At 46.6% G+C, this 25,158-nt stretch overlaps 12 protein-coding genes across 12 annotated transcripts; 7 read left to right on the top strand and 5 right to left on the bottom strand.

Annotated features, from left to right (window-relative positions):
• Positions 1 to 135: 135 nt before the first annotated feature.
• N7469_005218 (gamma-glutamylcyclotransferase family protein) lies at positions 136 to 705 on the top strand (the record flags this gene model as incomplete). Its single annotated transcript, XM_056644138.1, has 1 exon — positions 136 to 705. The coding sequence occupies one exon, from the start codon at positions 136 to 138 to the stop codon at positions 703 to 705; it is 570 nt and encodes a 189-aa protein (XP_056500952.1).
• A 381-nt stretch (positions 706 to 1,086) lies between these two features.
• N7469_005219 (adenine phosphoribosyltransferase APT1) lies at positions 1,087 to 1,789 on the bottom strand (the record flags this gene model as incomplete). Its single annotated transcript, XM_056644139.1, has 2 exons — positions 1,087 to 1,232; positions 1,315 to 1,789. The coding sequence occupies 2 exons, from the start codon at positions 1,787 to 1,789 to the stop codon at positions 1,087 to 1,089; spliced, it is 621 nt and encodes a 206-aa protein (XP_056500953.1).
• Positions 1,790 to 3,302: 1,513 nt separating this feature from the next.
• N7469_005220 (uncharacterized protein) lies at positions 3,303 to 5,128 on the top strand (the record flags this gene model as incomplete). Its single annotated transcript, XM_056644140.1, has 2 exons — positions 3,303 to 3,446; positions 3,665 to 5,128. The coding sequence occupies 2 exons, from the start codon at positions 3,303 to 3,305 to the stop codon at positions 5,126 to 5,128; spliced, it is 1,608 nt and encodes a 535-aa protein (XP_056500954.1).
• Positions 5,129 to 5,517: 389 nt separating this feature from the next.
• Positions 5,518 to 6,148, top strand: N7469_005221 (uncharacterized protein; the record flags this gene model as incomplete). Its single annotated transcript, XM_056644141.1, has 4 exons — positions 5,518 to 5,563; positions 5,626 to 5,639; positions 5,726 to 5,899; positions 6,002 to 6,148. 4 exons carry the CDS (start codon positions 5,518 to 5,520, stop codon positions 6,146 to 6,148), a joined length of 381 nt encoding a protein of 126 aa, XP_056500955.1.
• A 164-nt stretch (positions 6,149 to 6,312) lies between these two features.
• N7469_005222 (glycoside hydrolase family 47 protein) lies at positions 6,313 to 9,805 on the bottom strand (the record flags this gene model as incomplete). The annotated part of the gene is made up of 4 exons (XM_056644142.1): positions 9,636 to 9,805; positions 9,209 to 9,570; positions 8,603 to 9,156; positions 6,313 to 8,553 (listed from the first exon to the last, which is right to left on the bottom strand). Exons 1-4 carry the CDS (start codon positions 9,767 to 9,769, stop codon positions 6,313 to 6,315), a joined length of 3,291 nt encoding a protein of 1,096 aa, XP_056500956.1. The 5' UTR covers positions 9,770 to 9,805.
• A 504-nt stretch (positions 9,806 to 10,309) lies between these two features.
• Positions 10,310 to 11,484, bottom strand: N7469_005223 (uncharacterized protein; the record flags this gene model as incomplete). Its single annotated transcript, XM_056644143.1, has 3 exons — positions 10,310 to 10,640; positions 10,716 to 11,175; positions 11,292 to 11,484. The coding sequence occupies 3 exons, from the start codon at positions 11,482 to 11,484 to the stop codon at positions 10,310 to 10,312; spliced, it is 984 nt and encodes a 327-aa protein (XP_056500957.1).
• A 3,595-nt stretch (positions 11,485 to 15,079) lies between these two features.
• Positions 15,080 to 15,607, top strand: N7469_005224 (uncharacterized protein; the record flags this gene model as incomplete). The annotated part of the gene is made up of 3 exons (XM_056644144.1): positions 15,080 to 15,130; positions 15,172 to 15,372; positions 15,404 to 15,607. The coding sequence occupies 3 exons, from the start codon at positions 15,080 to 15,082 to the stop codon at positions 15,605 to 15,607; spliced, it is 456 nt and encodes a 151-aa protein (XP_056500958.1).
• A 563-nt stretch (positions 15,608 to 16,170) lies between these two features.
• On the top strand, positions 16,171 to 17,828 carry dhh1 (DExD/H-box ATP-dependent RNA helicase DHH1; the record flags this gene model as incomplete). Its single annotated transcript, XM_056644145.1, has 3 exons — positions 16,171 to 16,214; positions 16,277 to 16,349; positions 16,413 to 17,828. 3 exons carry the CDS (start codon positions 16,171 to 16,173, stop codon positions 17,826 to 17,828), a joined length of 1,533 nt encoding a protein of 510 aa, XP_056500959.1.
• A 1,092-nt stretch (positions 17,829 to 18,920) lies between these two features.
• Positions 18,921 to 20,339, top strand: N7469_005226 (putative mitochondrial tricarboxylate transporter (Ctp); the record flags this gene model as incomplete). Its single annotated transcript, XM_056644146.1, has 8 exons — positions 18,921 to 18,950; positions 19,021 to 19,075; positions 19,144 to 19,164; positions 19,235 to 19,366; positions 19,445 to 19,931; positions 19,991 to 20,026; positions 20,080 to 20,229; positions 20,282 to 20,339. The coding sequence occupies 8 exons, from the start codon at positions 18,921 to 18,923 to the stop codon at positions 20,337 to 20,339; spliced, it is 969 nt and encodes a 322-aa protein (XP_056500960.1).
• A 124-nt stretch (positions 20,340 to 20,463) lies between these two features.
• N7469_005227 (putative mitochondrial translation release factor (RF-1)) lies at positions 20,464 to 21,849 on the bottom strand (the record flags this gene model as incomplete). The annotated part of the gene is made up of 3 exons (XM_056644147.1): positions 20,464 to 21,480; positions 21,533 to 21,699; positions 21,771 to 21,849. The coding sequence occupies 3 exons, from the start codon at positions 21,847 to 21,849 to the stop codon at positions 20,464 to 20,466; spliced, it is 1,263 nt and encodes a 420-aa protein (XP_056500961.1).
• Positions 21,850 to 22,082: 233 nt separating this feature from the next.
• On the top strand, positions 22,083 to 23,692 carry N7469_005228 (DnaJ and TPR domain protein; the record flags this gene model as incomplete). Its single annotated transcript, XM_056644148.1, has 2 exons — positions 22,083 to 23,051; positions 23,117 to 23,692. The coding sequence occupies 2 exons, from the start codon at positions 22,083 to 22,085 to the stop codon at positions 23,690 to 23,692; spliced, it is 1,545 nt and encodes a 514-aa protein (XP_056500962.1).
• Positions 23,693 to 23,906: 214 nt separating this feature from the next.
• On the bottom strand, positions 23,907 to 24,938 carry N7469_005229 (protein-L-isoaspartate O-methyltransferase; the record flags this gene model as incomplete). The annotated part of the gene is made up of 2 exons (XM_056644149.1): positions 23,907 to 24,515; positions 24,729 to 24,938. 2 exons carry the CDS (start codon positions 24,936 to 24,938, stop codon positions 23,907 to 23,909), a joined length of 819 nt encoding a protein of 272 aa, XP_056500963.1.
• Positions 24,939 to 25,158: the final 220 nt, after the last annotated feature.

Genomic DNA, 25,158 nt, shown 5'->3' on the forward strand with positions numbered 1-25,158 from the left:
TACTAAAAGTCCCCGCACTCTCACCCCGCCAATATAAATACTCCATTCTGTACCCTCTTGATATCAACACATTTACCAATCTTCAACACATCATACAAGCATTCTCCCTCACATTCGAAATACACAAAATACAAAATGCACCCACCCCAGAAAAAAAAATACCTCTACTTCGCCTACGGCTCAAACCTCTCCCCAACACAAATGTCAACCCGATGCCAAAAATCCTCATCATCCTCCATCCCCCTCGCAATCGCATTTCTCCCAAAATGGCGCTGGTTCATCTGCACCGCAGGTTACGCAAACGTTCTCCCACCAAGACATCTCCGCATCAACAAACAATGTTCTGAAAGTGCCAGCGTTCCAGAATCCGGTCTTCAAGATGGCGTTTACGGCGTTCTTTATGATATGCATCCTGACGATGAAGTAATTCTAGATGGGTATGAAGGGGTAGATCATTCGGCGCCAATGATACGGGGTTGTGGAATTAGAGAGAGGGAGCAGGGGGGCGGTGATTATAATAAGTGGGTTTGTACTGCTTTTATTGAGAGGTGGTTGGATGGTGCTGGTGAGGAACAGAGGGGGAAGGAGGAGGTGGAGGTTCTTGTTTATGTTGATGAGGAGAGGGTTTGTGTTGGGGGGGCCGAAGGAAGAATATGTTCCGAGGATGAATCGGGCTATGAGGGAGTGTGTTGGATTGGGGGTTGATGCTAAGTGGGTGAAGGATGTTATTGGGGGATTTATTCCTGAGTATCCATGATATCTTGAACATAGTATCTAGTATCTACTAACTATTTGCAAACTATCTAGCATACAGTATTAGGATGTGGTATACAGTAATGGATAAGATATGAAGCAATGTATTGAGGTATCTGTCTATAATAGCTGGAATACCAGCTCTACCATCCAGGCCAGTCCATTCAAAATATATGCACCATGTACATACTGGGATCTGGATAGGGCCGTTCGGGATGGCCCATCGTGAACTGACCGGTGGGGTATTATTAAGTGATCTGATCGATCGAAAAAAAACTTTTCAAGTACCGTAGCGACGGTAGCAGTAGCAACCATTTCAGGAATGCATCGGGTTTAAGCTTGACCTGTCAGGAGAGTGTGGACAGGGGCAGGAAGCTTGTCGCGGCCGTGAAGGAACTCAAGTTCAAGAAGGAAGATAAAACCGAGGAGTTCGCCGCCCATTTTCTGGATTAACTCGCCGCCGGCTTTGGCGGATCCACCTAAGGTGTCTGTTAGGTTTATTCCTGGTGATATACAGTGAAAGATATAAAATAAAAAAAAAAAGAGCGAATACCCACGTACCAGTAGCAATGATATCGTCCACGACAATGACCTTCTGACCCGGCTTAATCGAACCAGCCTGCATCTGGAAGAAATCGGTACCATATTCCTTCTCATAACCCTGAGTCTCACAAGGACCAGGCAGTTTACCCTGTTTGCGAACAGGAACGAAAGCAGCACCGAGACGAAGGGCCAGACTAGGACCCATCAAGAAGCCACGGGCCTCAAGACCGACGATGACATCTGGTTTCTGACCACCGGAGCTCTCAAGGATGTGCAGTTCGAGAGAGCGAATGAGGGCTTCGTGGAGGGTGGGATCGGCGAAGATAGGCAGGATATCCTCGAAAAGAATACCGGGAGAAGGGAAGTCGGGGAATTGACGCAGGGCGGCGCGCAGGCTTACTTTAAGACTGGCGAGTTCGGCGGCGCTGGAGGAATGGGAGGTGGAGTGTCCGGTGACTTGGGCGGAGGCATTGGGGGCGGAAGAGGAGGACATGATGAAGAGAAAGAGGAGAAGAGAAGAAAAGAGGAAAGGAAAGAAGAAAAGAAGAGGAGGAGGAGGGGGGAAGGAGGGGTAAAAGAGAAGTCGAGAATTGTTCGAAGTAGAAAAAAATCAGCGTAAATTACGATAAGCTCAGACCCACTTTACAACTACATTCTATACTGTGTATATTAATCAATATCTATATATTCAGGTAGTTATAGATGTTAATATAATGTATAGCCAGTATTAAATCCCATTTGATTATATATTAGCTTTACATTAGATTATAATACTATAATATAGAGTGGTTATACATATGAGTATATGTACGGTATGTATAATATAATGTCACGCCATTCTTCTAGAACCAGCAGATCGCTGGACTAATGCACCTCCTGCAGCCCAAATCAGCTGGTCGTATTCACCCAAGCCTATCACACCACCCCGTGGATTGACTTTCGGGGTACCCATGTACTGTACATTCACTACAGTCAGTCTAATGCATTTTTTAGTACGGGTGTGTAGCGTAGTGACTGACCTGCCATGATCTAGAACGGACCATCCATACCGTGCAATCGCTGCATTTCGTATAGTGGCAAGGATTTGTCAGAGTACCAACTCTGGATAAATAAACTGCAGTCCATGGATGTGATGGGATGTGAAATATACTACTACTTAGTCTGTCTATGGAAGCAAAAATATTTATATATATATATTAAGATAGATCAGATCATCTTATCTATCTATCCAATCAATGTAGAGAGGACAAAAAAAGAAATCTCGTGGTTATCTTTAGGAATAGCCGAACGCGGGGGTCGAACCCGCAACCTTGAGATTAAGAGTCTCACGCTCTACCGATTGAGCTAGCCCGGCAAGGGCTGTTGAAGAGCGGACCAACTTTTGGCTACATAAACCAAATTTAATGATTGGAGGCTGATTCGGGATCTCCGATCCCCTACTTGCAGTTTCACCTAACAGGTGTGGATATTATCTATGGCACAATTATTACTACGATCTATCCACGAATAATGGGTATGAATCTTGTTCTCTTCTCGAAAATCAATGGATTCAAGGTCCACTTAGATATCATTGTACTTTTTGAAAGTACTACTGCGATGGCTCTTGAAGGCATGGAGTATTCAGGTACATGTCTAAATAAATATATTGTATACCGTGATTATACCTGCAGCCGACAACTTCATACCTATATCTATCACTGACGCCACTATATCCATATCTGTCACACATAACACACCAGCGTGTATAATATGGATTCCACATCCAAAAAAGCACCTGTCAAATAGGGGTCTGCCATATTTATTTCTAGAATGCCGTACTCTATATACCATCATGCTGTGAAGCCACATGACAGACCACGTGACTGCACGGACCACCTCGCTTACGTTTTTCCGAGTTTAAAAAGCTGCGCGCAGTTTCTTCTCTTTCATTCCGAGCTTGGAAATCAGCTGTTCTTTTCAACTTCATATTCAGCTGTTACCAGCTCAATGAACTCCTCTCTGTAATCATGCCTGCTCCGATCGAAGATGATCCGCATCAGGACAGGCTGCAGGCCGTCGGCAAAGCCCTCGATGCTCTGCTACTAACCCTTTACCGGCTTACCAACAGACATAATGACCTGAAGCATCACACCGAGCATGTATTCAAACAGGTAATTTATCCCTTGTCTCTCCCTCTGTTCATTTCATATCGCCTATCTTCCCACCCATCCACCTCATATGACGAGAGAATTTGATTAGCTCTAGATCAGGAGCCAAAATTGGCGATGACCGATTATCATGTATTATCCGATGAGAACTTGCACTTGCTTTTGCTTTCCTATGTCACGCATCACACTCACTTCCTGTGACCTCGCTGACTCCTCAATAGTATACAGCAGTAACTCGACTGCTCCCCCCTCAAGATAGACCGCATGCGATGGAAGTGCAACAGAGGTTACTGGATCAACAGAAAGAATTGTGTCTAGGCCTTGTGCAGCACAAACCCCCAGTCGAAGAACAGTCGCTCAATTCAATGGATGTAATCAAGACGCTCGTTTCACACCAAAATGTAGACGAACCCGCCTTCCGGGCCATCGTGGACGGAGTGAAGGGATATAAAGCTCTAGTTCGCACGCAGGATGGTTCCTCCCTGAATTCAACCTCCTCCAACTCGTGCATTCTTGCCAGAGGCCCCGAGCCGTCGGTGTCGTTGGAAAAAGACTTCACCACCAACGGGACTCAGGGCAATCTGCACTGTCCTTTTTCCAAACCTCGATCCCCCAACCCCGCTTCAATGCAGAACGAAGGTTCCTCAACTAGTGAGGGGCCCAAGATCCGCATTGATACCTGTGGTAACCCGGACCTGGACCCCATCAAGGCCGATCTGGAAGATCGACGATCCAGCACGACGCCCTCGGCTCGGACTTCTGGCAGTCATTGCCCTGTATCTCGCTGTCCGATCCGCTATTTGGACAAGCACTCACCGGAGGAGATTGCCGAATATGTCGAACGGCATAAACATGAGATCCCTCGCAGTCACGCCATTTGTGTCAAGCGATATCAACGAGATCCACAGAATATGCGGCAGTTGGATGCCAAGTATGGCGGGTTAATCAATATGATCAGTGGGCTCTCAGCTAAACATCAAGCTTTCCTCCCACAGCAGGCGAATGGCAATGACGGACAGACGTCGCACTCTGCATCTACCGAACGAGTCGAGAAATGGGCAGAGAATGTTGACCCAAGCTCAGCAGAACCAGCCATTCCCGAGACTCCGAATGGGAATATCAAAGAGAATGGACATCCCAGTCCACCCGCGGTCAGCGAAGAGAACGAAGACGAACAAGGGGAGGATGACAGTCGTAAGAGTCGCTTTGATCGACCCCTCCGTGAAGTCCGAGTAGGAGAATCTCCAAGCAGGCCTTGGGGAATTCCCGTCCCACTCACCGAACAACCATCTGCCATGCCCTTCGGATCAGCCATGTCACCACCACCAGCACCAGTGGGACCCCTCGAGGACCCTGGAGATACTACCAACCACAATTCCAACCCCAACCCCAAACCGGCTGGCCGTTGTCCCTTTGGACATGGTGCCAAGCCTGAACCCAAGACCGAAGAGCCACCCAAGTCCGAATCCCCGTGGGCGAACTGGGGAAAACCAGTTGAAGAGAAACCTCCTCAACCTCAACCTCAACCCCAGCCTCAAGCCGCAGATGCCGATACACACCAGCCAGATACCTTACCACTTCGACCAAACCTCACATTCAATGGGCCTGTTTTCTTCGGCTACTCCGCTGAACAGACGGCCAGCTTGTTACAACAATTGGGCAATCTAACCAATCTCCAGCCCTAATGTATTCTATATCCCCTCCATCTCACTCATGACGCAACGACCTCTACTATACACATTTTCCCAGTTCCAGCGAAATTAGCAACATTAGCATCAGCCTTAATTGACTATAACAATTCAAATCGAATCCACTTTCAATCATAATAATATCCACCTCCTCCAATTCCCCTCCCACATTCCCCAAATAAAGTAAAACAATCCCTTTTCCTTTCCCGCTCGCCGATTCCCTCGGAAAACCTCATAAATTCCCCCCACCAAAACTCCCCCGCCTTCCGCCTTCCACCAACATGAACCGCTTCACTCGATTCAAACCACTTCTCCCCCTTTCAATCCCCCATCATCTTCATCACTCCATCCGTCCTCAATTCATTCAATTTAACAAACCCTTCAAAATGTCCGCCAACTTCTCCGCCGTCACTGCCCAGGATGCTTGCCCTCGTAAGTTTACCCCTCCACCATCATCCATCTACTCTACATTGACTAACTTCAAACTTCCAAAGCTGCCGGCCCTTACGTACGTTGTCTCCTCAATTGAACCAAACTCCGCCCAGGAAAAAGACAAACCAAGTATATGAATATAATTCTAATACTGAATAATAGTCCCAAGCTATCCGCGCCAACGGCCAAATCTTCGTCTCCGGCCAAATCCCCGCCGACGCCTCTGGAAACCTCGTCCAGGGTAACATTGGTACTTTGACCCAAGCTTGCTGCGACAACATCAAGGCCATCGTCACCGCTGCTGGATCCAGCGTTGGAAAGATCGTTAAGGTTAACGTGAGTTTCCCCTCACCCAGATACTGGACTGGACTGGATTGGACTGGACCGAGCTGGACTGGGGGTTTGATGGACGATGCTAATGCGGAATGTACTGGATAGGTCTTCCTTACTGATATGGCCAACTTCGCCGAGATGAACGCTACTTATGAGAAGTTCTTCACTCACAAGCCTGCTCGTAGCTGTGTTGCTGTTGCTCAGTTACCTAAGGGTGTTCCCGTTGAGATTGAGTGCATTGCTCTTGAGTAAAACACCTGGGAATAGAATAGAATGAAGCAAATCGAAATTCACATAAAGAAAACAAAACATACTTGTAGTTTAAGACGGGGGCAAACATTTCATAAATAAGGTAAATACTAATAACCAACCACAATCCTGAATACTGTACTCCGTACACTACCATATACATCAAATCAAACTATATGCAAATTGGTAATTGGAACACCCTGAGAACGAACGGTATACCTTCTCTTAATACCAATTCCACTAGAAGACTCCAACAAAGCATAAGTTTCATCACCCCCACCAACCAAAACCATACTAATCAATTGATTTCTCGGAATCCCACTAGCACCAACCTGACTCTCATCAAGATGTGGTCTAATAAGCGAAGATTCAGCCCGAAAAGCCGCCAACGGCGCAGACCACTCTAATGGAGAAGAAGATGCGGAACCTTCATCGTACGAGACGACGATAACTAGTTTTAGAGAAGAGCGGGAGGGTCGGAATGCGGCGATATTCCGTAATTTCTGCGAAAATGTACATCCTCCTCGCTTTATAACGAGAACTTCGTGCGTTTGCGCAACGTCTCGAAGGATACGCTCATCGCAGAGTTCACCCGCAAAGTAAATTGATGACCAGGTGAGACGGTCACGGGAAGCTTTACTGAACAGGGACATTGTGATGGCGTCGTCGACGTCTGGTAAGGGTGCTGCGCCGATACCGGTGGGTAGAGAAGCTGGTAGACTTAATCTTACCGGAGTGGTATCTTCTTCAGGCTCGGAGTCATCGTGTAGGAGGGCAGAGACTGAGTTGATAAAAGTTGAAAGCATGCTTCTCATGGTGGATTCGGGGTAGGCGATTTGACTTTCGTCGTTTGGCACGGGGACGTGTTTGGGGTGGTTGAGGTGAAGGTCCGAATCTTCTTTATTTTCTGAATGCTCTCCTGTATGTGATTCATCTCCTGGAGTAGTTGAAGCATTGCGCTGGCGAGAGGTGTCTGGTATAACGTCAATGACGAGGTCTAGCATGGCGGTGTCGCGGACCCGGGTGAAGTTCGGATCATAGGGATCAACGACATCAAAAGTGACCTGGCGAGAGATGTATACCTTCTCATCTTTTCCAAGTGGCACATTGTTAATAACTTGGACCCGGAAACCGTCCCCGTCTTTGGTTTCGCCTTTGCCTTTGCCAGATTCCGAGCCAAGTGTTTGGCCGAGAGGAACGTCCTGCACCATGCTCAAGCGAAGTCCTCCGATGGTTTTGACTAAAATGCCATCTCGGACTCTTTCCAATGCCCCCGGGCCTAGATTGATGCCGCCGGGCAGAGTCGGGAATGATATATCCAACGTGGGACGAACAGCCATTGGCGCACAAATGGCATCAATCGGGACAAGCTGAGGGGGCAATGTCCAGGGGTAGAAAGTATAGTTTGATGGTGATGATAAGTCAGCCACAGAAACGCTCTGATGCTCTGCTGAGCCGCCTAGAATCGGGCCTTCGGGTGCTTCACGACTAGGTCGAAGGTGAAGACGGGCCAGGCTTGCAGCATGGAATACATCCGGCCGAGAGGCCGTAAAAGATACCCCGAAAATAGGCACATTGATTGCCTGGCAGGTATTCTCAGGAGAAGTCTCGGGAGTCGATATTTGTGTCTGACGACGGGGTTGCTTCGTGGTGGTTGTTTTCTTAGGGATAATCAAAGGGTGACCCTCAGTAGAGAAAACCCAAGGTGCATCGATTTTGTTCAGCGGGTGATCTGGAGTGAAGAGAAGAAACATGTACTTGGCTGTTTCACCCAGGAAGAAGCTTTCCATACGATCGATCATCTCGCCAGTCTGAACATTTCGCAACCCTGCCCATCCACATTGAGTCCAGCAGCGCCGTTTCAGGTCACGAAGAACCATTTCTCCGACATGCAGGTACCAGGGATCTTGTGTAGATCGATAGATATAGTAGGTTGATTCAATGAATTCCGGTCGACCTCCATACCAGGAGAGACCGCCGTCAATGTCACCCGTGGCTACATTCCACCGTTCAGGAAGGGCAGAGAAGCGCGTCCAGATGGCAGTCGTGAGAAGATGAATCTGAATTGCTTCATCCACCTTGCCGTCCAAGGCAAGCAGTCCTGGATAGTAGGCGCTCAAGCTATCTATCCAAAAGGCCCGCGTTGCGCCTGTGGAAACATCTCCAACAACCAAATGAGGATGTTGGTGGCCCTCGCCGCGGTAGAGATGACGATTGATGGAGGTATGAGAGTCCTCCCAAACTTGAAGAAAAGCGTCGGCAGAATGTTCATACTCTGTCAGAGGGACATAATAATCATCCAACACGCTCCAAGGGCTAGAAGAGTCAAAAGGTGGACGCTCGCCCTCAGAAAGAAGAACGTGTGACTTGACAGCATATTCAAAGAAACTATCAATGCCAGCACCAATCTATTCGAATCAGCTATGATCCAAAACAGGTCGAGAAATTTCAACTTACCCCCGAGTATGGTCCCACCCAATTTCCAGATTCTGCGTCGATTCCAAAGCCCACAAGACCAATGTCACTTCGTCGGGCCCAGACTGCCCAGAATGCTCTCTTAGCCAATTCCTCATATCGACCATCACCAGTCAGTCTGCTAAGAACAGTAAATTCCAGGACTAAGCTCCCGGCGCCGGCACTGCACGTCTCAGTAATTTCTGCAGCATTCATGTAAGTGTATTTGCGCTTTTTATCCCTTTCCTTTGTATTTTTGGAATGAGAATTCAAAGGAGAGTTCTCATAGAAAGGAATGCCGTGCCGCAAGTTCACTCGCGGATAAGGAAGGCCTGTTTCCGTATAGAATGCAGGGAGAAGACGATGAGCAAGATCGACTGCCAATCGAAGTAACTGTCCGTCGTAGACAAATCCATTGTCCCAGACAATGCCGTGATCCTTTTCGGAGAATCCACTCTTGTCCCAAGCACTGGCGAAGTCGACTTGCTCTTCTAATGGGTCATATCCAGTGATGGGAAGTTCACCAACAGCAAAGAGGTGCGAGCTTAGAAGTCCACCTAAGGAGGGCATTAGCCATATTGCAATAGATGTTGGGCGATGCAATCATACCAAGTCCTCGAATGACAGTCTCAAACACCTGCACCTTGCTGTCTATATCAAATCCCTTCGCTCTCTCACCCTGACCAGCAGGGCCCTTCGATCCATCACCATAAAGCCGTACAAACTCCTTCACACCGCCCTGGAAATGCGACAGCGCGCGATCGCCACTTTCCGGACTCGAAGATAAGATGGCCAGCGTCGATAAGCTGTCGACGAGGGTTAGTGAGTAATTGCCGAGTACATCATTGTGTTCATTATTTTTCTCGTCGCGGGTCAAGGGACCGCACGTCAATGGGCGCAATTCGTCTTCCGGAAAGGCGTGATCTAAGTAGTTCTCGAAACCATGGTAAAACATATGCTCTGTATCCTGTCTGCAACCCAGAGAGAGAATTGTCAATCGATATACGGGGGCAGACAAGAATGGAGAACTACCTACCTAAGTTCTTTAATTTGGTATTCTCGCATGCCCTCTGCCAGTGTCAACCATAGTGACAGCAGGATGGCCCAGACCACCATCATCCACGCGCGACGGGGGTTGAACATCCGTAAGCTCCAACATGGCGAGCGCATCACCGAAAAGGGAGGCCACCGGGGGGCATGTACAGAATAGAGGTCTGTCAGTACAGAACAGAACTCGATCGCAAAATGCAGGGAGGTGAAGGAGGAGACGGTGTAAAGCTGGGGGATTCTCAGGGTTTGGCCAGATAAGCCGATAAGAACAGTCACGGGGGCAAATAGGGCAAAGTAGGGTTTGCGGAGTATACAACTTCAGGTTGGCATATCACTAATCGATATCACATTATCTATTTGGAGTTATGGTGAATCAACCTGATACTCGAATAGAGTCACTTACACAGCCCATTCTGTGGGTGAATATCTTCATCCACCTTCATGGATGCAGAAGGCAACCAGTATAGAATACATGCTCGAACTATCAACATTCAGATCTCATCGTTTCCCTAATAACAGCACGATCAACGGCCCTCAACTCCTTAGTAACAAGGATTAGCTTCGCTTCACTCTCATCACAATATGTATTCCCAATATCCCCAGCCAAACACCGACTAATCTCCGTCCGGCATCCACCCGGTCTCCAACCTAAATCAGTACTTATATTGTTGTCAGGTTGTTCACCCAATCCAGTTTATCCCCTTTCCCTCCCCTTTGACTCGAAATGGAATGAATCTTTCCAAGTCGTCGAGGCCAGAACTTCCCATCATCATTCGTACTCGTCTTATTCGATCTTAGGCCGCAGAATGCAAAACACCCTTTGCTGACAGCTTCTTTATTGGAAATGCGCATCGTTGGAAGACAAGTGCACACAATACCAGTAGAAACCTCAATAAATTGCATCATACATGATTTCGCATAATTCCACGGTTTATCCCGCTCATTTTTTTCAGGCATAAGAATAACCCGTCCGATAGCCGTAGAGCAGTCACTTGAATCAAGAGAAGTTAGCAAATATCATGAAACAGAGCAAACTAAACAAAAAAAAAAAAAACCCTAATAACACCGAAATAGAAAGAAAGTAAGAAGCACCCACAAAAGCCCCAATGCAATAACCAACGACAAGGCCACCTTCTGGCCCCTGGGAATCTGAAGTCTCCAAACCCTCGGAATAGGCAAAGCCCAAACAATCAACGTGGTAACAACATTAATAACAGCATAACTATAAGGCTCCAATTCCAAACACTTCCCATTTACCGTCCAAAGCGCACTGATAGGCGTACAAAAGAAAGTGACCAGAAACAAATTAATCGTACCCCACACAACAATCAAAACCATCATTCCGTACACAAACCACAGGAGTCGAGTATATTGGAACATCCGACGATATAAGAAGAGAAGCGAGAGTTTGACTGCTGGTGGTGCAGGTACGTAGGCTATTTGCATAAAGTAGAGATTTCGAGTAAAGGCGACGATTTTTTCTGGGGATAGTACTTCGATGTGTCTTCCCAGACCAAGGATTTGCGCTAGACGTTCGTGAAAACGTACACGTCAATGAGATATTCATCGAACCACTAGTAATGTAGTGGAGTGATGTAAAAGCTCCGATATAATCCTTCTCTGGGGAAGAGGGGAAACGCACCTCTCCCAGCGAGAGCATAAATCGCCCAATTCGATACCAATGCAACGTATATAAGCCAATCATTCGCACCAAAGGCAATTGATCGAACTTTTCGCGCCGTAAAGCGGGCGAGAATGGCTATTGTTGCTAGTATGGAAAATACACTATTCACCACCCAAAGCATAGTCCGCAGTTCTTCGTCAAGATCTGTCATGTTGAAGAATAGTATATCATTATCACCTAGATTTCAACCTGATCGACTTCCCAGAGATTCAGTTTGATTCGTGTCAGTACCATGGGAAAGAGTTGCAGCTGAAAGAGAGAAAGGATATAAAACAAAGGAAAGGGTTGGAAAAAAAAATTCAAGGAATCTTATTAGTCTTATAATCCTCTTCCCTTCCACTAAAGAGGTTCATGAGAACCGAAGCTAGTATCAGTTTCTACTATGTAATTTTCAGTTTACTTTTCAAATCGAGAAAATCAAGTAGAAAATGTTTACTATTTTGCAACCATCTACCAAATTGTAAATTCAAATGTATTTAATCAAAAAAAAAATTAGAGCAATGGCCGGAACTCTTAATCTCGTTTGTTACGATACCTTCGTTGTGTCACACAATATTTCTATATTGTGGAGTAAACAACGCTTGTTTATGTGAACACAGCAAAACAACACATAAAACAAAATCTAGATACCAATGTTAACAAAGCCTAGATGCCAATGTTACATTGAATGTCAGATATTCAATGTTGGGATACAGGCAGTTTGAGTACTTCAAATGTACCGCCTTATTCATAAGATTATCCTGTCCTATTCTCGAAGACGCTCTTCAACAGCGTTGCGATAGAAATTTTCTGTTTCCTCTCTTCTGAAAATATCGAGCTGAGATTCGTCAGCCTTAAATCCTGGAAATATCGCCATAAAACGTCGTATAATTCCCGAAAACTTAGATCTCACAGGGGCTGAGTTATCGCTGTATGGTATATACCAAAAGTTGGGACCAGCTGCGACGAAGGGATGACCATTTCTGTAGCTCTGATCTTTAAGATAAGAGAGATTGAGAGCTTTTAGCTCTTCGACTGATATTTCTGTTATATTTTCAAAAAATGTGCGTACAGTGCCTCTCGGCACTATGGAGAATGGATGAATACTAAATTGAAAACAAGATCCGCGAAAATAGACGTGGTTATCCCATATACCATCGTCCATCGTGAGGCCAGATCCTAAATATATCCATCTTGTCAGGGTCATCGCTATTCTGCCATCTAGATTTTTGAAACAAATCTCCATATCAGATGGACAAAATGGACAATGCATAGGATAGACTAGCTGTTCCCCATCCTGCAAAGAGTCAATTTTATCAAGATCCCATATATTCTCCATCTCAATAATAAGACTGAGAAAACCCTTATGTCGGCATAGCTCTATTGCATATAGTTCAGATCCATATCTAGGAATACGACACCGAGATAGATCATTGATCGACCGAAGAAGAAATATATCTTGCATCCGGATATATAGACGATGAGTGAAGGGAAAGATCTTAGTTTCAATCGCGAACAAAGAAATCCGGAAGGGACGATCTGGAAAATGAGGATCCTGGTGGTGTCGAATTTGAGTAAAGGCTAGGGAATCAGAACTAATTCCGGACTTTGGTCTATCAGGATCCTGGTGGTGCTGAATTTGAGTAAAGGCTAGGAATTCAGACCTAACTCCAGAATTTGACCCATAATACGATCTTTTCATCGCTAACTTGAGCTGAAGATAAGAAAACCGATATGCCGAATGATCTAACGTGGCATGGGTTCTCAAAATAAGATCACACTGAAACCACCGCCCATTCTGAACACAGGGAAGTAAACAGGTTCTTTCGTGAGGTAATCCGCTCAATCCGAAACTATCTGATCCATCATCACACTTATGAAAGACCTTGCAAACATCGCATGTAAAATAATCTGGAAGATCTCTTTCCCACCGGTTCAAGACCAAAAATCTATCGTTTTTCACTTCATCGGTATGCCATTTGGAATACTGTAGGAATATTCGATAGAAACGTGGATGACTGAGGGAAAGGACAGTCGTATCAATAAATGATAGAAATTCGGTTATTGATAGTATCAACTCTGATGGTAGTCTTTCAAATATATTTGAAGGGGGCGAGGGGATAATGTGAATGTTGTCTCTGTTCCCCGCAGGCTTGCCAAACAGAAATTGTAGCATTTTGGTATTCTGTCGTGGTTGAGAAATTACGGTGGAAGAGGAGGCTACCTGAATGCTAGAAATGAACTACTGAGATAACTGACGCTCTGGATGACTCAGCTATCCCCGGCTCAACAGCTTTTTATTCCTTGGAACAAAACGAATGACGAAAACATTTGTATGTCAAAAATCCCACAATTACTCAATCCATGGAAACTGTATAGTTCTTCTGTTGTGGTTCCGCCGACGACTAGAAGGTCTGTCGTCGCTGATTTGGGACTCGGCAGCAGTTCTCATAGTCACAATAGCTCTGAATGCCATGAGTGGTCTGCAATGGTCATTGTACATTCAACCATGTACCCTACACAGTGGATCTTTATCTCCGGGCAATCGATTCGGAAAATATATCTATAATACCAAAAGAGATATACTAGAGAGGGCGAAGCCTCTCATAATGTGAAGCGGTAAACGGGGCCTGTTTATACACTATGAATCATTCTTCGTAACTACGAAGTTATCTTAGCTCCAACAATTCCATGCTGGATTGGTCTGATCAGGAGTACGAAACTAATCAATCGCATTTCAAGATCTACGGGCATGATAGCTCAAGCATTTCCATAGCTGAGAAGCTTTCGGCTTCGTGGGCAGAATGCCAGACTTCGATTGAATAATAGTAGTCAATTAGTCAATCGAAGTCTGGCATTCTGCACGTACTGGAATATTGTGCTTAAGACAAGCGCCGCCTGTACTAGACAAGTAAACATTGCTCTATATCTCTTGGAATGCCAAATGCTCGTCCTTGTCTATCTTCGAGTATTTAGAAAGCAATCTTAGCTCAAAGGCCAAGCTCTAATCGTTCTATATCAAGAGTGACAAGAGTAGTTATTCATCTATAGTTATGTCCTGTCTGTGCCTCTTAGAAGGAAGGGCAAAAAGGGTGAATTGGCCATGAAAATCTATCGTACAGAGTCCCGGTCCATCTGAATAAACTCTTTGAATTCACTTGGTAATCCATTCACTTCTAAAACATAAGCATTTATCAACAAGATATTCTTCCAATAATCGCATTCAGCAGTTTCAAACTCAATTCTCGACTTACTCACTTGCGGCATACAGCCACATTCGCCCGAGGATATAGTCATACAGATGCGATACTGCAGACAGTCTCACGAACGCGATGTTGTGGTCCGTCGGTTTAAGGACAACAACGGATGAGACGAGGAACATGCCTAACAGACTCAGACTCCATAGTCGAGTGACTGATTTGCGGTTTAGGTCCTTGTACCCTCTAGGATACAACTATGCAGATATGGGCTTGCAGACAATCTCCTAAACACGATGTTGTGGTCTGAGAGCAACAAGAGGTGAAACGAGGAACACCTCTATCAGAATTGCTATCGTTCCCACAACTTGAATAGCACCCAAAACACATAACTACATATGTCCGACAAGGTTCTAGCTTTGATGAGACTATAATGCAAAAGCCCGAGAGAAAAGCAACAAGTGAGAATGTATCGCTGATTCGATCCTATCATACCTGAGATCTCCGCAGATCCGAGTTGGTCCCTCGAATCATCTATGTCTGGGTTGTCCTCTCTGAACACATAATATCATGGATATCGGATTCAAGACTGGATACGATAACGTATCCATTCAATTTCTGGTACTTGACCTCATGAGCTGCCGATTAGAGACAATATCCAGTCTGCTCGCTCACAAATCCCACGATCCCATGTTCTCAATTTCCTATCAGTTTTTCTTCGGCTCCAATTTTGGGCTGGGAACGAACGACAATGGACTTTGCTGCTAGCCCTCCCCGAAGAGAAGGGATGGAATGTCGCGGACCGTCTTTTGGAAGTCCTGGCAGGTGGTCTCTCACTCGTACATGCTACTATCCATGTGATAGTGGGTATAGTAGCAAGGAATAAAAAAAAAGAAGGAAGCAGAGAAGGAGATTGCTCGGCTCCAGGAGCATATAAATCTCCTGAAGTTTGTGAGACAACGGGATCACGAAGAAAGGGAGAAAGAAATTGCGGAATTTCATGCGGAGAAAATTAAAATCCAGGATGAGCACTCGCGGGAGATTCGGGAAATGGAAACCACGTTGAACTATGACTGGCTTCAAAAGAAGGCTTCTTGATGGATCTATACCAGCCCGTCTCACGTGATCCGACGGGACTGAACTTCGCTGGGCCAGCTTGCACTCATCCACTCCAACCTCCCACGAATCTCTTTCTACCTTCCTCCCTCATTTCTCTTTTCCATCAACATACTTGCTCATCACTCTCGTCGCAAGAGCTTAACATCGATCTCAACTATCTTGTACACCATTGGGCGAACGACTCGACGGCTACAATCCAGGACCACTCAAATTTCACACACCGCGGGGATCCGACACTCGACCCATCCACCCTTCACTTTACTCGAACGTGGCCTTCAACCCACTCACGAACCTTCAACAATTCTTCTGGCTTAGTTCCATCCTAATCCACTTCTACGACTATCTATCTTCAATTGCGTGAATAGACGAATTTTATCTTCACGACAACGCACCAGGGAATTCCTCCAAAGCCCCGCGCTATCTTGAAATTTGTCTTTGCCTCACTCACACAAATCTCTCCACTCCCGTGGTCTCCCATTGCCCTCTCGCCGTTTTCCATCATTTCGATACCTTTCTTGTCTCTCTGATACCCCACCTTCACCATGGCCGACGCCCTCGCCTCACAACTCAACAATGCCACCCTCGGGTAAGAAGACGATCCTTTTTATTCTGGCAAATATTATTTAGCCGGCCTAACTCGGTCACCAGGGAAGGAAACACAGAACCAAGACTGCAGGACTCTTTGAAATTACCCCCTAAAGATGCCCGTCCACAAACTGAGGTTCGTGCACTATCACGATTTTGCCCTTTGGTGCTTTGCACTTAAGACTGACTGAATTGCCAGGATGTCACTGCTACCAAAGGCCTTGAGTTCGAGGATTTCTATATCAAGCGCGAGCTTATGATGGGAATCTTCGAGGCCGGTTTTGAGAAGCCTTCCCCCATTCAAGAAGAAACGATACCCGTTGCTCTCACGGGCAGGGATATCTTGGCCCGTGCCAAGAACGGCACTGGCAAGACAGCCGCCTTCGTCATTCCTACTCTCGAACGTATTAACCCCAAAAACACCAAGACTCAGGCTTTGATCCTGGTCCCCACCAGAGAGTTGGCCCTCCAGACTTCGCAAGTTTGCAAGACCCTCGGAAAGCACTTGGGCATCAACGTTATGGTGACCACCGGTGGTACTGGTCTCATGGATGATATTATCCGTTTGAATGATGCTGTCCATATCCTTGTCGGTACTCCTGGTCGTGTCCTGGACCTGGCTAGCAAGGGTGTTGCTGATCTCTCCGAATGCCCTACCTTTGTTATGGATGAAGCCGATAAGCTTCTTTCTCCTGAGTTCACTCCCGTCATTGAGCAACTGCTATCTTTCCATCCTAAGGACCGCCAGGTCATGTTATTCAGTGCTACTTTCCCTATGATCGTCAAGACTTTCAAGGATAAGCACATGCGCAATCCTTACGAGATCAACCTCATGGACGAACTCACCCTGCGCGGTATTACACAGTTCTACGCTTTCGTCGAAGAAAAGCAGAAGGTTCATTGCCTCAACACTCTTTTCTCAAAACTTCAGATTAACCAGTCCATCATATTTTGCAATTCGACAAACCGTGTTGAGTTGCTTGCTAAGAAGATCACTGAGCTGGGCTATTCCTGCTTCTACTCACACGCTCGCATGCTCCAGCAACACCGTAACCGTGTCTTCCACGATTTCCGCAATGGTGTCTGCCGTAACCTCGTCTGTTCGGACTTACTCACTCGTGGTATCGATATTCAAGCGGTCAATGTCGTAATCAACTTTGACTTCCCCAAGAACGCTGAGACATATCTGCACCGTATCGGTCGTTCCGGCCGCTTTGGTCACCTTGGCCTCGCTATCAATCTCATCAACTGGGAGGACCGATTCAATCTGTACAAGATTGAGCAGGAATTGGGCACCGAAATCCAGCCCATCCCCCAGAACATTGATAAGAAACTCTACGTCTACGACTCTCCGGAAAACATCCCACGCCCTATCTCCAACCCTGGTCAGCCCCAGCAGCCTGGGTCGCACCAAAACAATGGTGATCGTCAACCACGTCGCCAAAACCACCACGTCCAGAACGGCGGCCAATATTATAATAACAACAACCGTGGTCGCGGTGGCTATCGTGGCGGTCGTGGACAAGGCCCTCGTCGCGGTGGTCCAAGTGATCCCAACAAAGCTGCTATCGCTCCAAGCCAAATTGGTCCCAAGCCCCCGGCACCTGTTTCCTAAAGGGCGCATGTGTCTTCCTTGGACTAAGGTTATCAGGGTCAATACCTCAAAAACTGACATTTATCACTACAATCCCCTGTTAAACCATATTTGTTCCTTCGCCAATTCTTGAAATTTTTTTTTTCGTTCTTCTCTTTACCAGCTCTGTCCTTTTTTACCATTCTCGTCATGGCTTTTTCATCCGAAAGCTTTTTGACCTTCTTCTTCTCTCACGAGACATAGTTACGGAGTTTCGAATGACTTCTGGCATTGCAACTCTTGTCACGACGATACGGATTCTGGTGCGACGCGTGTATCATAATTCTCCTGTTCTGTTCTTCATGGTCTTCTCGGCTCGATTACCATGCAGTCGCGTTGGGGAGGTATTTCTTGAAATGGTGCATTATTCCGGCGCCGTACGAGACTTGCACTTATCCTTTTCTGCTGCGAAAGGTGTACATATGCTCGGATGCTGGATTCCTCTACACAAAGGAAAGCGGAGTATCTGGCGTTTTTCTGGGGTCGTTCCGGATGACTTGAGGCGTTTTGTTTCTTTTCTATCGCGGAGTCGACAAAAGCGATGTTTGTGCGACTTTCGGATTAATCTCTTCCTCTATCGCCCTCTCGAGATCAACGACTCCCAACTGAATACTCGAAGCCCCCGGTTTCCCTCTCTCTCTCTCTCCCCCTCTCTCCCACTCTTCTGCTCACTACTCATCTTCATCACCTTGTCAACTTTGTCCACCGAGTACATCGACTTGGGCCTTTTTTCAAGACTTGTTGGTTCAGTCTCATCCAATAGATGACGACACTCAACATGTTTTCCCCATCTCTCCCCACAACACCCCCAAACCTACAAAGAAAAAAGAAAAAAAGAAAGTAAAAAAAAATCTTGGAGGAGCACAGGAAGAACTTGGGACTTAAAGTAGCTTGTGAATTGACAAATTATCCCCTCCAAAATACTCTGTTTATCTCCATCTCTCTTTTCTCGCGTAGTCCGAAGATCGGAAGTAAATCAAAGTTGCGCTTGGCGGGTCTGCGGATTCCCGTGACTTCGCGATCTACGAGAGAGTCCCGAGGTTCACTTCTCTCCCCTCTTCAACCTCTCCAACAATGGCTACAAGCAAGGACCAGAAGGCGAAGGTCTGTCTTAAGTCTTTTTGTCTTTTGTTCGTTTCTCATCATAAATTGACTCCGACTAATCAATTCCCAGCCCAGTGCCTTGCGCTCCATCATCGCGGGTTCCTCCGCCGGGGCAGTGGAGATTGGTTAGTAGTAGCCCACCCGCATACTCCTCAAGACAGAGTTCCAAAGCTAATATAGACCTTCTGTTCAGCTATTACTTACCCTGCCGAGTGTATGATTCCGAACCCTTCGAAGGATTCCCCTTGTCTTTTATCTCCGACTAATATTCCACCCGTCTCTAGTCGCGAAGACCCGCACTCAACTTAATCGTCGTCTTGCTGAGGGCCAGAAGCTCCCATGGCCGCCATTCGGGAAGCAATGGTATGCGGGATGTACTACATTGATCATTGGAAACTCTCTGAAGGCTGGAATTCGTGAGTTTGTCGTTGGAGTTGAAGTCTGCTAGTGCTGGTGCTGGTCAGGCCAAGGCTGATACAAAGACTTTTTTCTAGGATTCGTCGCTTTCGACGCTATCAAGGCTGCCCTCCAAGATGAAAATGGGAAGATCTCTGGTCCTAGAACTGTCATTGCTGGCTTCGGTGCTGGATTCACTGAGTCTCTTCTGGCTGTTACTCCTACTGAGAGTATCAAAACGCAACTGTTTGTCCACCATTTCGCCCCCCCACTCTCACACATGTTTCTGAAGGAGGAATGCGGGGAATTGTCGGCTAATTGGGATAGAATTGATGATCGCAAATCGGCAAATCCTCGTATGCGTGGCTTCCTGCATGGTAGCAAGATTATTTTCCAAGAACGTGGAATTCGAGGTTTCTTCCAGGGTTTTGTACCCACTACCGCTAGACAGGCGGCCAATTCGGCAACCAGATTCACTGCTTATACTACCCTGAGACAATTCGCTGAGGGGTATGTTGCTCCTGGTGAGAAGTTGGGGGCGTTGAGTACCTTCGGGATTGGTGGCTTGGCTGGTATTATTACTGTGTAAGTCTTGTCTCTTTTCTTTCCAAGTTTGTAGGGTCATTTACTGACAGGATCAATAGCTATGTGACTCAGCCATTGGATACGATCAAGACAAGGTTTGTTGTTTGGTTTTCTAGGGCTGCTGCTAGTAAATGCTAATGATTTCTAGAATGCAATCCCTCGAGGCTAGCAAGAACTACAAAAACAGCTTCGTATGCGCTGCAAGAATCTTCAAGGATGAAGGTATTTTCACCTTCTGGTCTGGTGCTATGCCCCGATTAGCCCGTTTGATCCTGAGTGGTGGCATTGTGTTTACTATGTACGTCTTTTTGATCCTTCCTAGCCCTAACTTCTGCTAATGGCTTTTCTAGGTACGAGAAATCTATGGAGATGATGGATCTGGTGGATCCGCAACGCAAGTATCTTTAGAAATGGACGGATAGAGATTGTCAGTTTTCATATGCAATAGAGGTCCCTGTTGAGGATGTTTGGATAAAATACATGGTATCATTTCTAGTGTACAATATTGTTTGTTTTACATGGCTCTGGCCCACTACTTCTTTTGATTCTTTTTGCCTTCTTCTTTGGCCATATCTTCAGCCACCATAGCCTCAACCTCGCGATCTGCCATCCAAGTACGGACACTCTCCATAACTTCTTCCAGACCATCACCCCCAGTCAGCACATCGTCCAGATTATGAAGTGTGATACCGGTCCGATGATCAGTACAGCGACTCTGACCATAGTTATATGTCCGAATTTTATCACCACGACCCATCTTCGCAACACCACCCATTGCACCACGTCGAAGCTGGACAAGTTCTTGTTCACGAGCTTCCTGACGCGCCTCTGCTATCTTGGCTCGCAGCACCTGCCACGCTTTGCGCCGATTGGCCTGTTGTGATCGTTCGTCTTGCATGGAAACCACCGTATTCGTCGGAATATGAGTTAATCGAATAGCAGACTCAGTCTTATTAACGTGTTGTCCACCCGCACCCCCAGCTCTCATTTTTTCGACTCGCACCTCTTGCGGATCAATATAATAGTCACTGGTAGGATCGTCAAAGTTCAACGCATGGTCCATGGCACTTCCACTTTCAGGAAAACTAGGCAAAACCATCACGCTAACTGCACTCGTATGAGTCCGACCCTTTGTTTCGGTGGCTGGAACTCTCTGCACGCGATGAACGCCTGATTCAGTTCTCATCAGGTCATATGCGCCTTCTGCTTCGACTTCGATGACAGCTTCACTGAGTCGATCTTCCGAGGGGCCGTCTTCAACGTCTTGCTTTAAAATGGTTGGTCGAAGACCTTTTCGTGAGCAGAGTGTCATGTACATTCGCATCATCTCGTATGCGAATAGACCAGCTTCATCTCCTCCTGCACCGGGTCGAATTTCCACTAGACACGGGAGATCGGCGAAGGGATGTCGGGGGATCAATGACTTTTTTAATCGGTCTGATAATGAGGGTAGGGCTTCGCGACTGGCTTCGAGGTCTTCTGTTGCAAGGGAACGCAGTTCCGCGTCTGTTTCAGGGTCTTCGAGGAGGGCTTTTAATTCGAGGATGGACTTTTCGATTTATTAGATAGATATATGAGATCAATGACTGGGGAGAAGATACCTCGTTGGCGTTGTCCCATTCCTTTAGAATGGCCGTCGACGGGGCCAATTCGCCTGCTCTTTTGGCGATTTTGGCATCGAAAGAGTCTGCCAGTCGACCAGATAGTTTTGCATGTTCGGCAGCAAGTAATCGTGCGCGAGTCAAGAGGACGGGGGATAAGCCGGGATCTACGAGGTCATCAGTTAAGTTGTTGCTTTGGGCGATTGATATGAGCATGATCTGGACGAAAAGAGCATACCCGTATGTAAATTCCGTCGTAGAACTGGTCTGAAGCCCAGCCTAACAGGCTGCCTCAGTAACCAAACACATCGTAGCATTCTTGTAGAAAGAAAGAAAAAGCAAAGCAAGAGGAGAAACAAAGTGCGGAGGTTGCGGTGCTTTTTGGCCGTAATTTTCGTAAATTACGCGTAAAGGCCACTCTGCGGCGCATTCCCCGAACTACATTTGGCCCTCTTCCTTCTTCCTCTTCTCTTCTCTCTTCTTTCAACGTTCAACTGAACTTCACCCCCGGTCATGTTCTTTTACTCTCATTTTGACACCATTTGAAGTTATGCGTCTCTCGTTAGAAACCTTGACGGCCATCCTGGCTTGTCTGTCAACTACCTCCGCCCTCCAAATTGCCCCCGATACCCCGTTGTCCGAGTTGATCTCCTCCGCGAAGGCGCAATTAGCACAAGGTTCCCCTCGCGATGCCTTGCTATACTTCGATGCTGCGATCGAACGCGATCCAACAAACTATATTACACTGTACCAACGAGGTGCGGCCCATTTGTCCATTGGCAAGAACAGTCTCGCGTTGGATGACTTCAACAAGGTGTTAGAGTTAAAGCCGGATTTTGAGGGTGCTTTGTTACATCGATCTCGACTTAAAGCGCGAAATGCACACTGGGATGAAGCACTACAGGATCTTCAGCGCGCAGGCAAGAAATCAGGTCCAGAATACAAGGAACTTGAAGAGGCACGGGACGCGGCGAATCTCGCCTTTGCCGCTGAGAAGAAGAGTGATTGGGAATCTTGCGTGACGCAGGCCGGAGTGGCTATTATGAAAGCGAATACCGATTTACCACTGAGACAGACCCGAGCGCATTGTCGATTCGAGCGGGGTGAGATTGAAGAAGGTGTTAGTGATCTTGCCCATGTTCTTCAGATTTCGCCCAAACTGGTGGAGCCTCATTTGCAGATGTCATCGATGTTGTTCTATGCGCTGGGTGATCATGATCGGGGTTTGAAGCAGATTCGGAAATGTCTTCTCACGGATCCTGATTCGGGTCCTTGTAATCGACTCTATAAGCGGGAGCGGCAGTTGTCGAAAGCTCTGGGGAAGTTGCATGCTGCATTGGACGCACGCAAGTTTAGCAACGCGGCTAAAATTATGGTTGGGGATGGTGAGGATGCTGGGTTAATTGCTGATGTGAAGGATGATGTTGCGAAGGCCCGAGAGGCTGGTCATATCCATCCTACAGCGTCGAATAATCTTTATGTCTTCCTGATTGAGAAGACTTGCGAGGCTTATCGAGAGGTATGTCTTACCCCTGATGTACACTTACACTCGTTCTTGAGAATATAAAACTAATATGAGAACAGATGAACATGCCGAAGAAGGCCGCACCGTACTGTGCAGAATCAATTCAGCTGGTCCCTTACTCTCTACATGGTCTATTATACAGAGCGCAGACGGAGCTGGACAAGGATGAATTTGAAGATGCTGTACGGACCTTAAAGACGGCCAAGGAACACCACCCTCATTCTCAAGAGGTCCAAAATAATCTGCAAAAAGCAGAAGCTCTTCTGAAAAGGTCGAAGCAAAAGGACTATTACAAGGTCCTCGGTGTCAGCCGTGATGCTGATGACCGCACTATCAAGCGTGCTTATCGCCAATTGATCAAGCAACACCACCCCGACAAAGCCCATGCTCAAGGAGTTTCCAAGGAAGAGGCTGAGAAGAAGATGGCAGCAGTTAACGAGGCTTACGAAGTTCTTTCTGATACTGAGCTTCGTAATCGATACGATAACGGCGATGACCCTAACGACAACGAGTCGCAACATCGAGGCAATCCTTTCCAGGGATCGCCATTTGGTCATGGCGGCGGCCAACAATTCTTCTTCCAACAAGGTGGACAGCAATTCAAGTTTGCTGGGGGAGGCTTTCCATTCCGCTGAGTCTGCATACAATTTTTCAGTGTTACTTTTGTCATCATACATCATACATGCCGTGCGTGGTGTTTCTAGGAGTATGACGCCGGATGATTTTGCCATTGGTAGATAATTTGGCCGGGCTTTCTTTTGCCAACAATTTTTTCATTCCTCGGTGCTTTTCTTCATCATCAAACTCTTAAAAAACTCGTAGAACTGGCCTCTTCCCTCTTGAAATTTGCTATACAGGAGCATCTGTCAAGGGTACATAACAAACTTGAAAGACCTTCTCCTTATGAATCGACCCATCTTCCTTCTTATCAACAACCCAAATATATTGCCCTCCCATACTCCCAAGCATACTCCCATTCTTTTCCGACTCAACCGGAATAAATAATCTCCCCGGAGCTCGTAACTGCTCAATTAAAACCGGATGGAGTGACTCCGCCGCAGCACCAACATGAATAGCATCATATGGTGCCCCATCTTTCCATCCTAACCTACCATCCGCTTTGATAAACTCAACTTTGCCCGATCCCTGTAACTCCCGACCTTCCGCGGACTTATTTATATTATTCCGGGATAAATCAACTAGTTCGGCTATGTGATCTACCCCGATCACTCTGCCTTGGTCTGAACTTCCGGGCGATGTCACCAGATTCGCTAGGACGTGCGTGAGATATCCGGAGCCAGATCCAATATCTAGGACTCGTGCGCCGGGGTAAAGGTAGTCGATTAGATATTCACATGCGTGGCCGTGCATGTGTGGTGCGGAGATTGTGGCGCCGTGACCAATTGATTGGGGTGAGTCCGAGTATGGACGTGATGGGGCATAGTGGGCTCGATCGACCTTGTTGATTAGATTAGATTAGATCGGATCGGATCAGGTCGGTCAGGTTAGGTTAGAGGGGAATTTGATTGCTCTTGGGATTAAAGAAAGAACTTGGGATTGGGTGATGGGGCTCTTACTCCTAGCATGGCAGCCTTCACGCGAGAATTTTTGATTAAGCCGCCTTTGAATAGATTCTCGACGAGTTCGGTGTTGGTGGAGCCGGAACAGTACCACGCCATTGGGGAGGTTCTCGAGAGGGTTGTCTGCGGAGATGACAGGTTTGATTGGAGAGTGAGCAGTTTTCGGTAGAGTCTCCTTGGCCAGATTGGCATGTATGAGGTGTGTGTGTTGATATTTCTGTAATTTGGGAGGTTGTTGGATTTGCGAGGGGAACTCGAAGAAAGTCAGTGACGACATTGTCGCCTCATTTCCACGTGACATCTTGATGATTGCATCTTTATATTGCCTTTTTATTTGTAAATATAATTATGTTACTCGTATGTTTATTTCTAGTGGTTTGGTACGGTCAATGACAGTTGGTCCAGAGGCTCGGCGTCGGAGTAGGTGCGTAATCTGTATTATGGATGGACAGCTTCTTCATATGGTCACTTTTATAGCATTCAGGTAGCTTCCTTCCACTGTCATCTCCTAACAACGAAAG

The sequence above is a fragment of the Penicillium citrinum genome, assembly GCF_028827155.1.
Source record: "Penicillium citrinum strain IBT 23319 chromosome Unknown utg000004l:1.0-2404223.0:1.0-2405248.0, whole genome shotgun sequence".
Classification (NCBI taxonomy): domain Eukaryota; kingdom Fungi; phylum Ascomycota; class Eurotiomycetes; order Eurotiales; family Aspergillaceae; genus Penicillium; species Penicillium citrinum.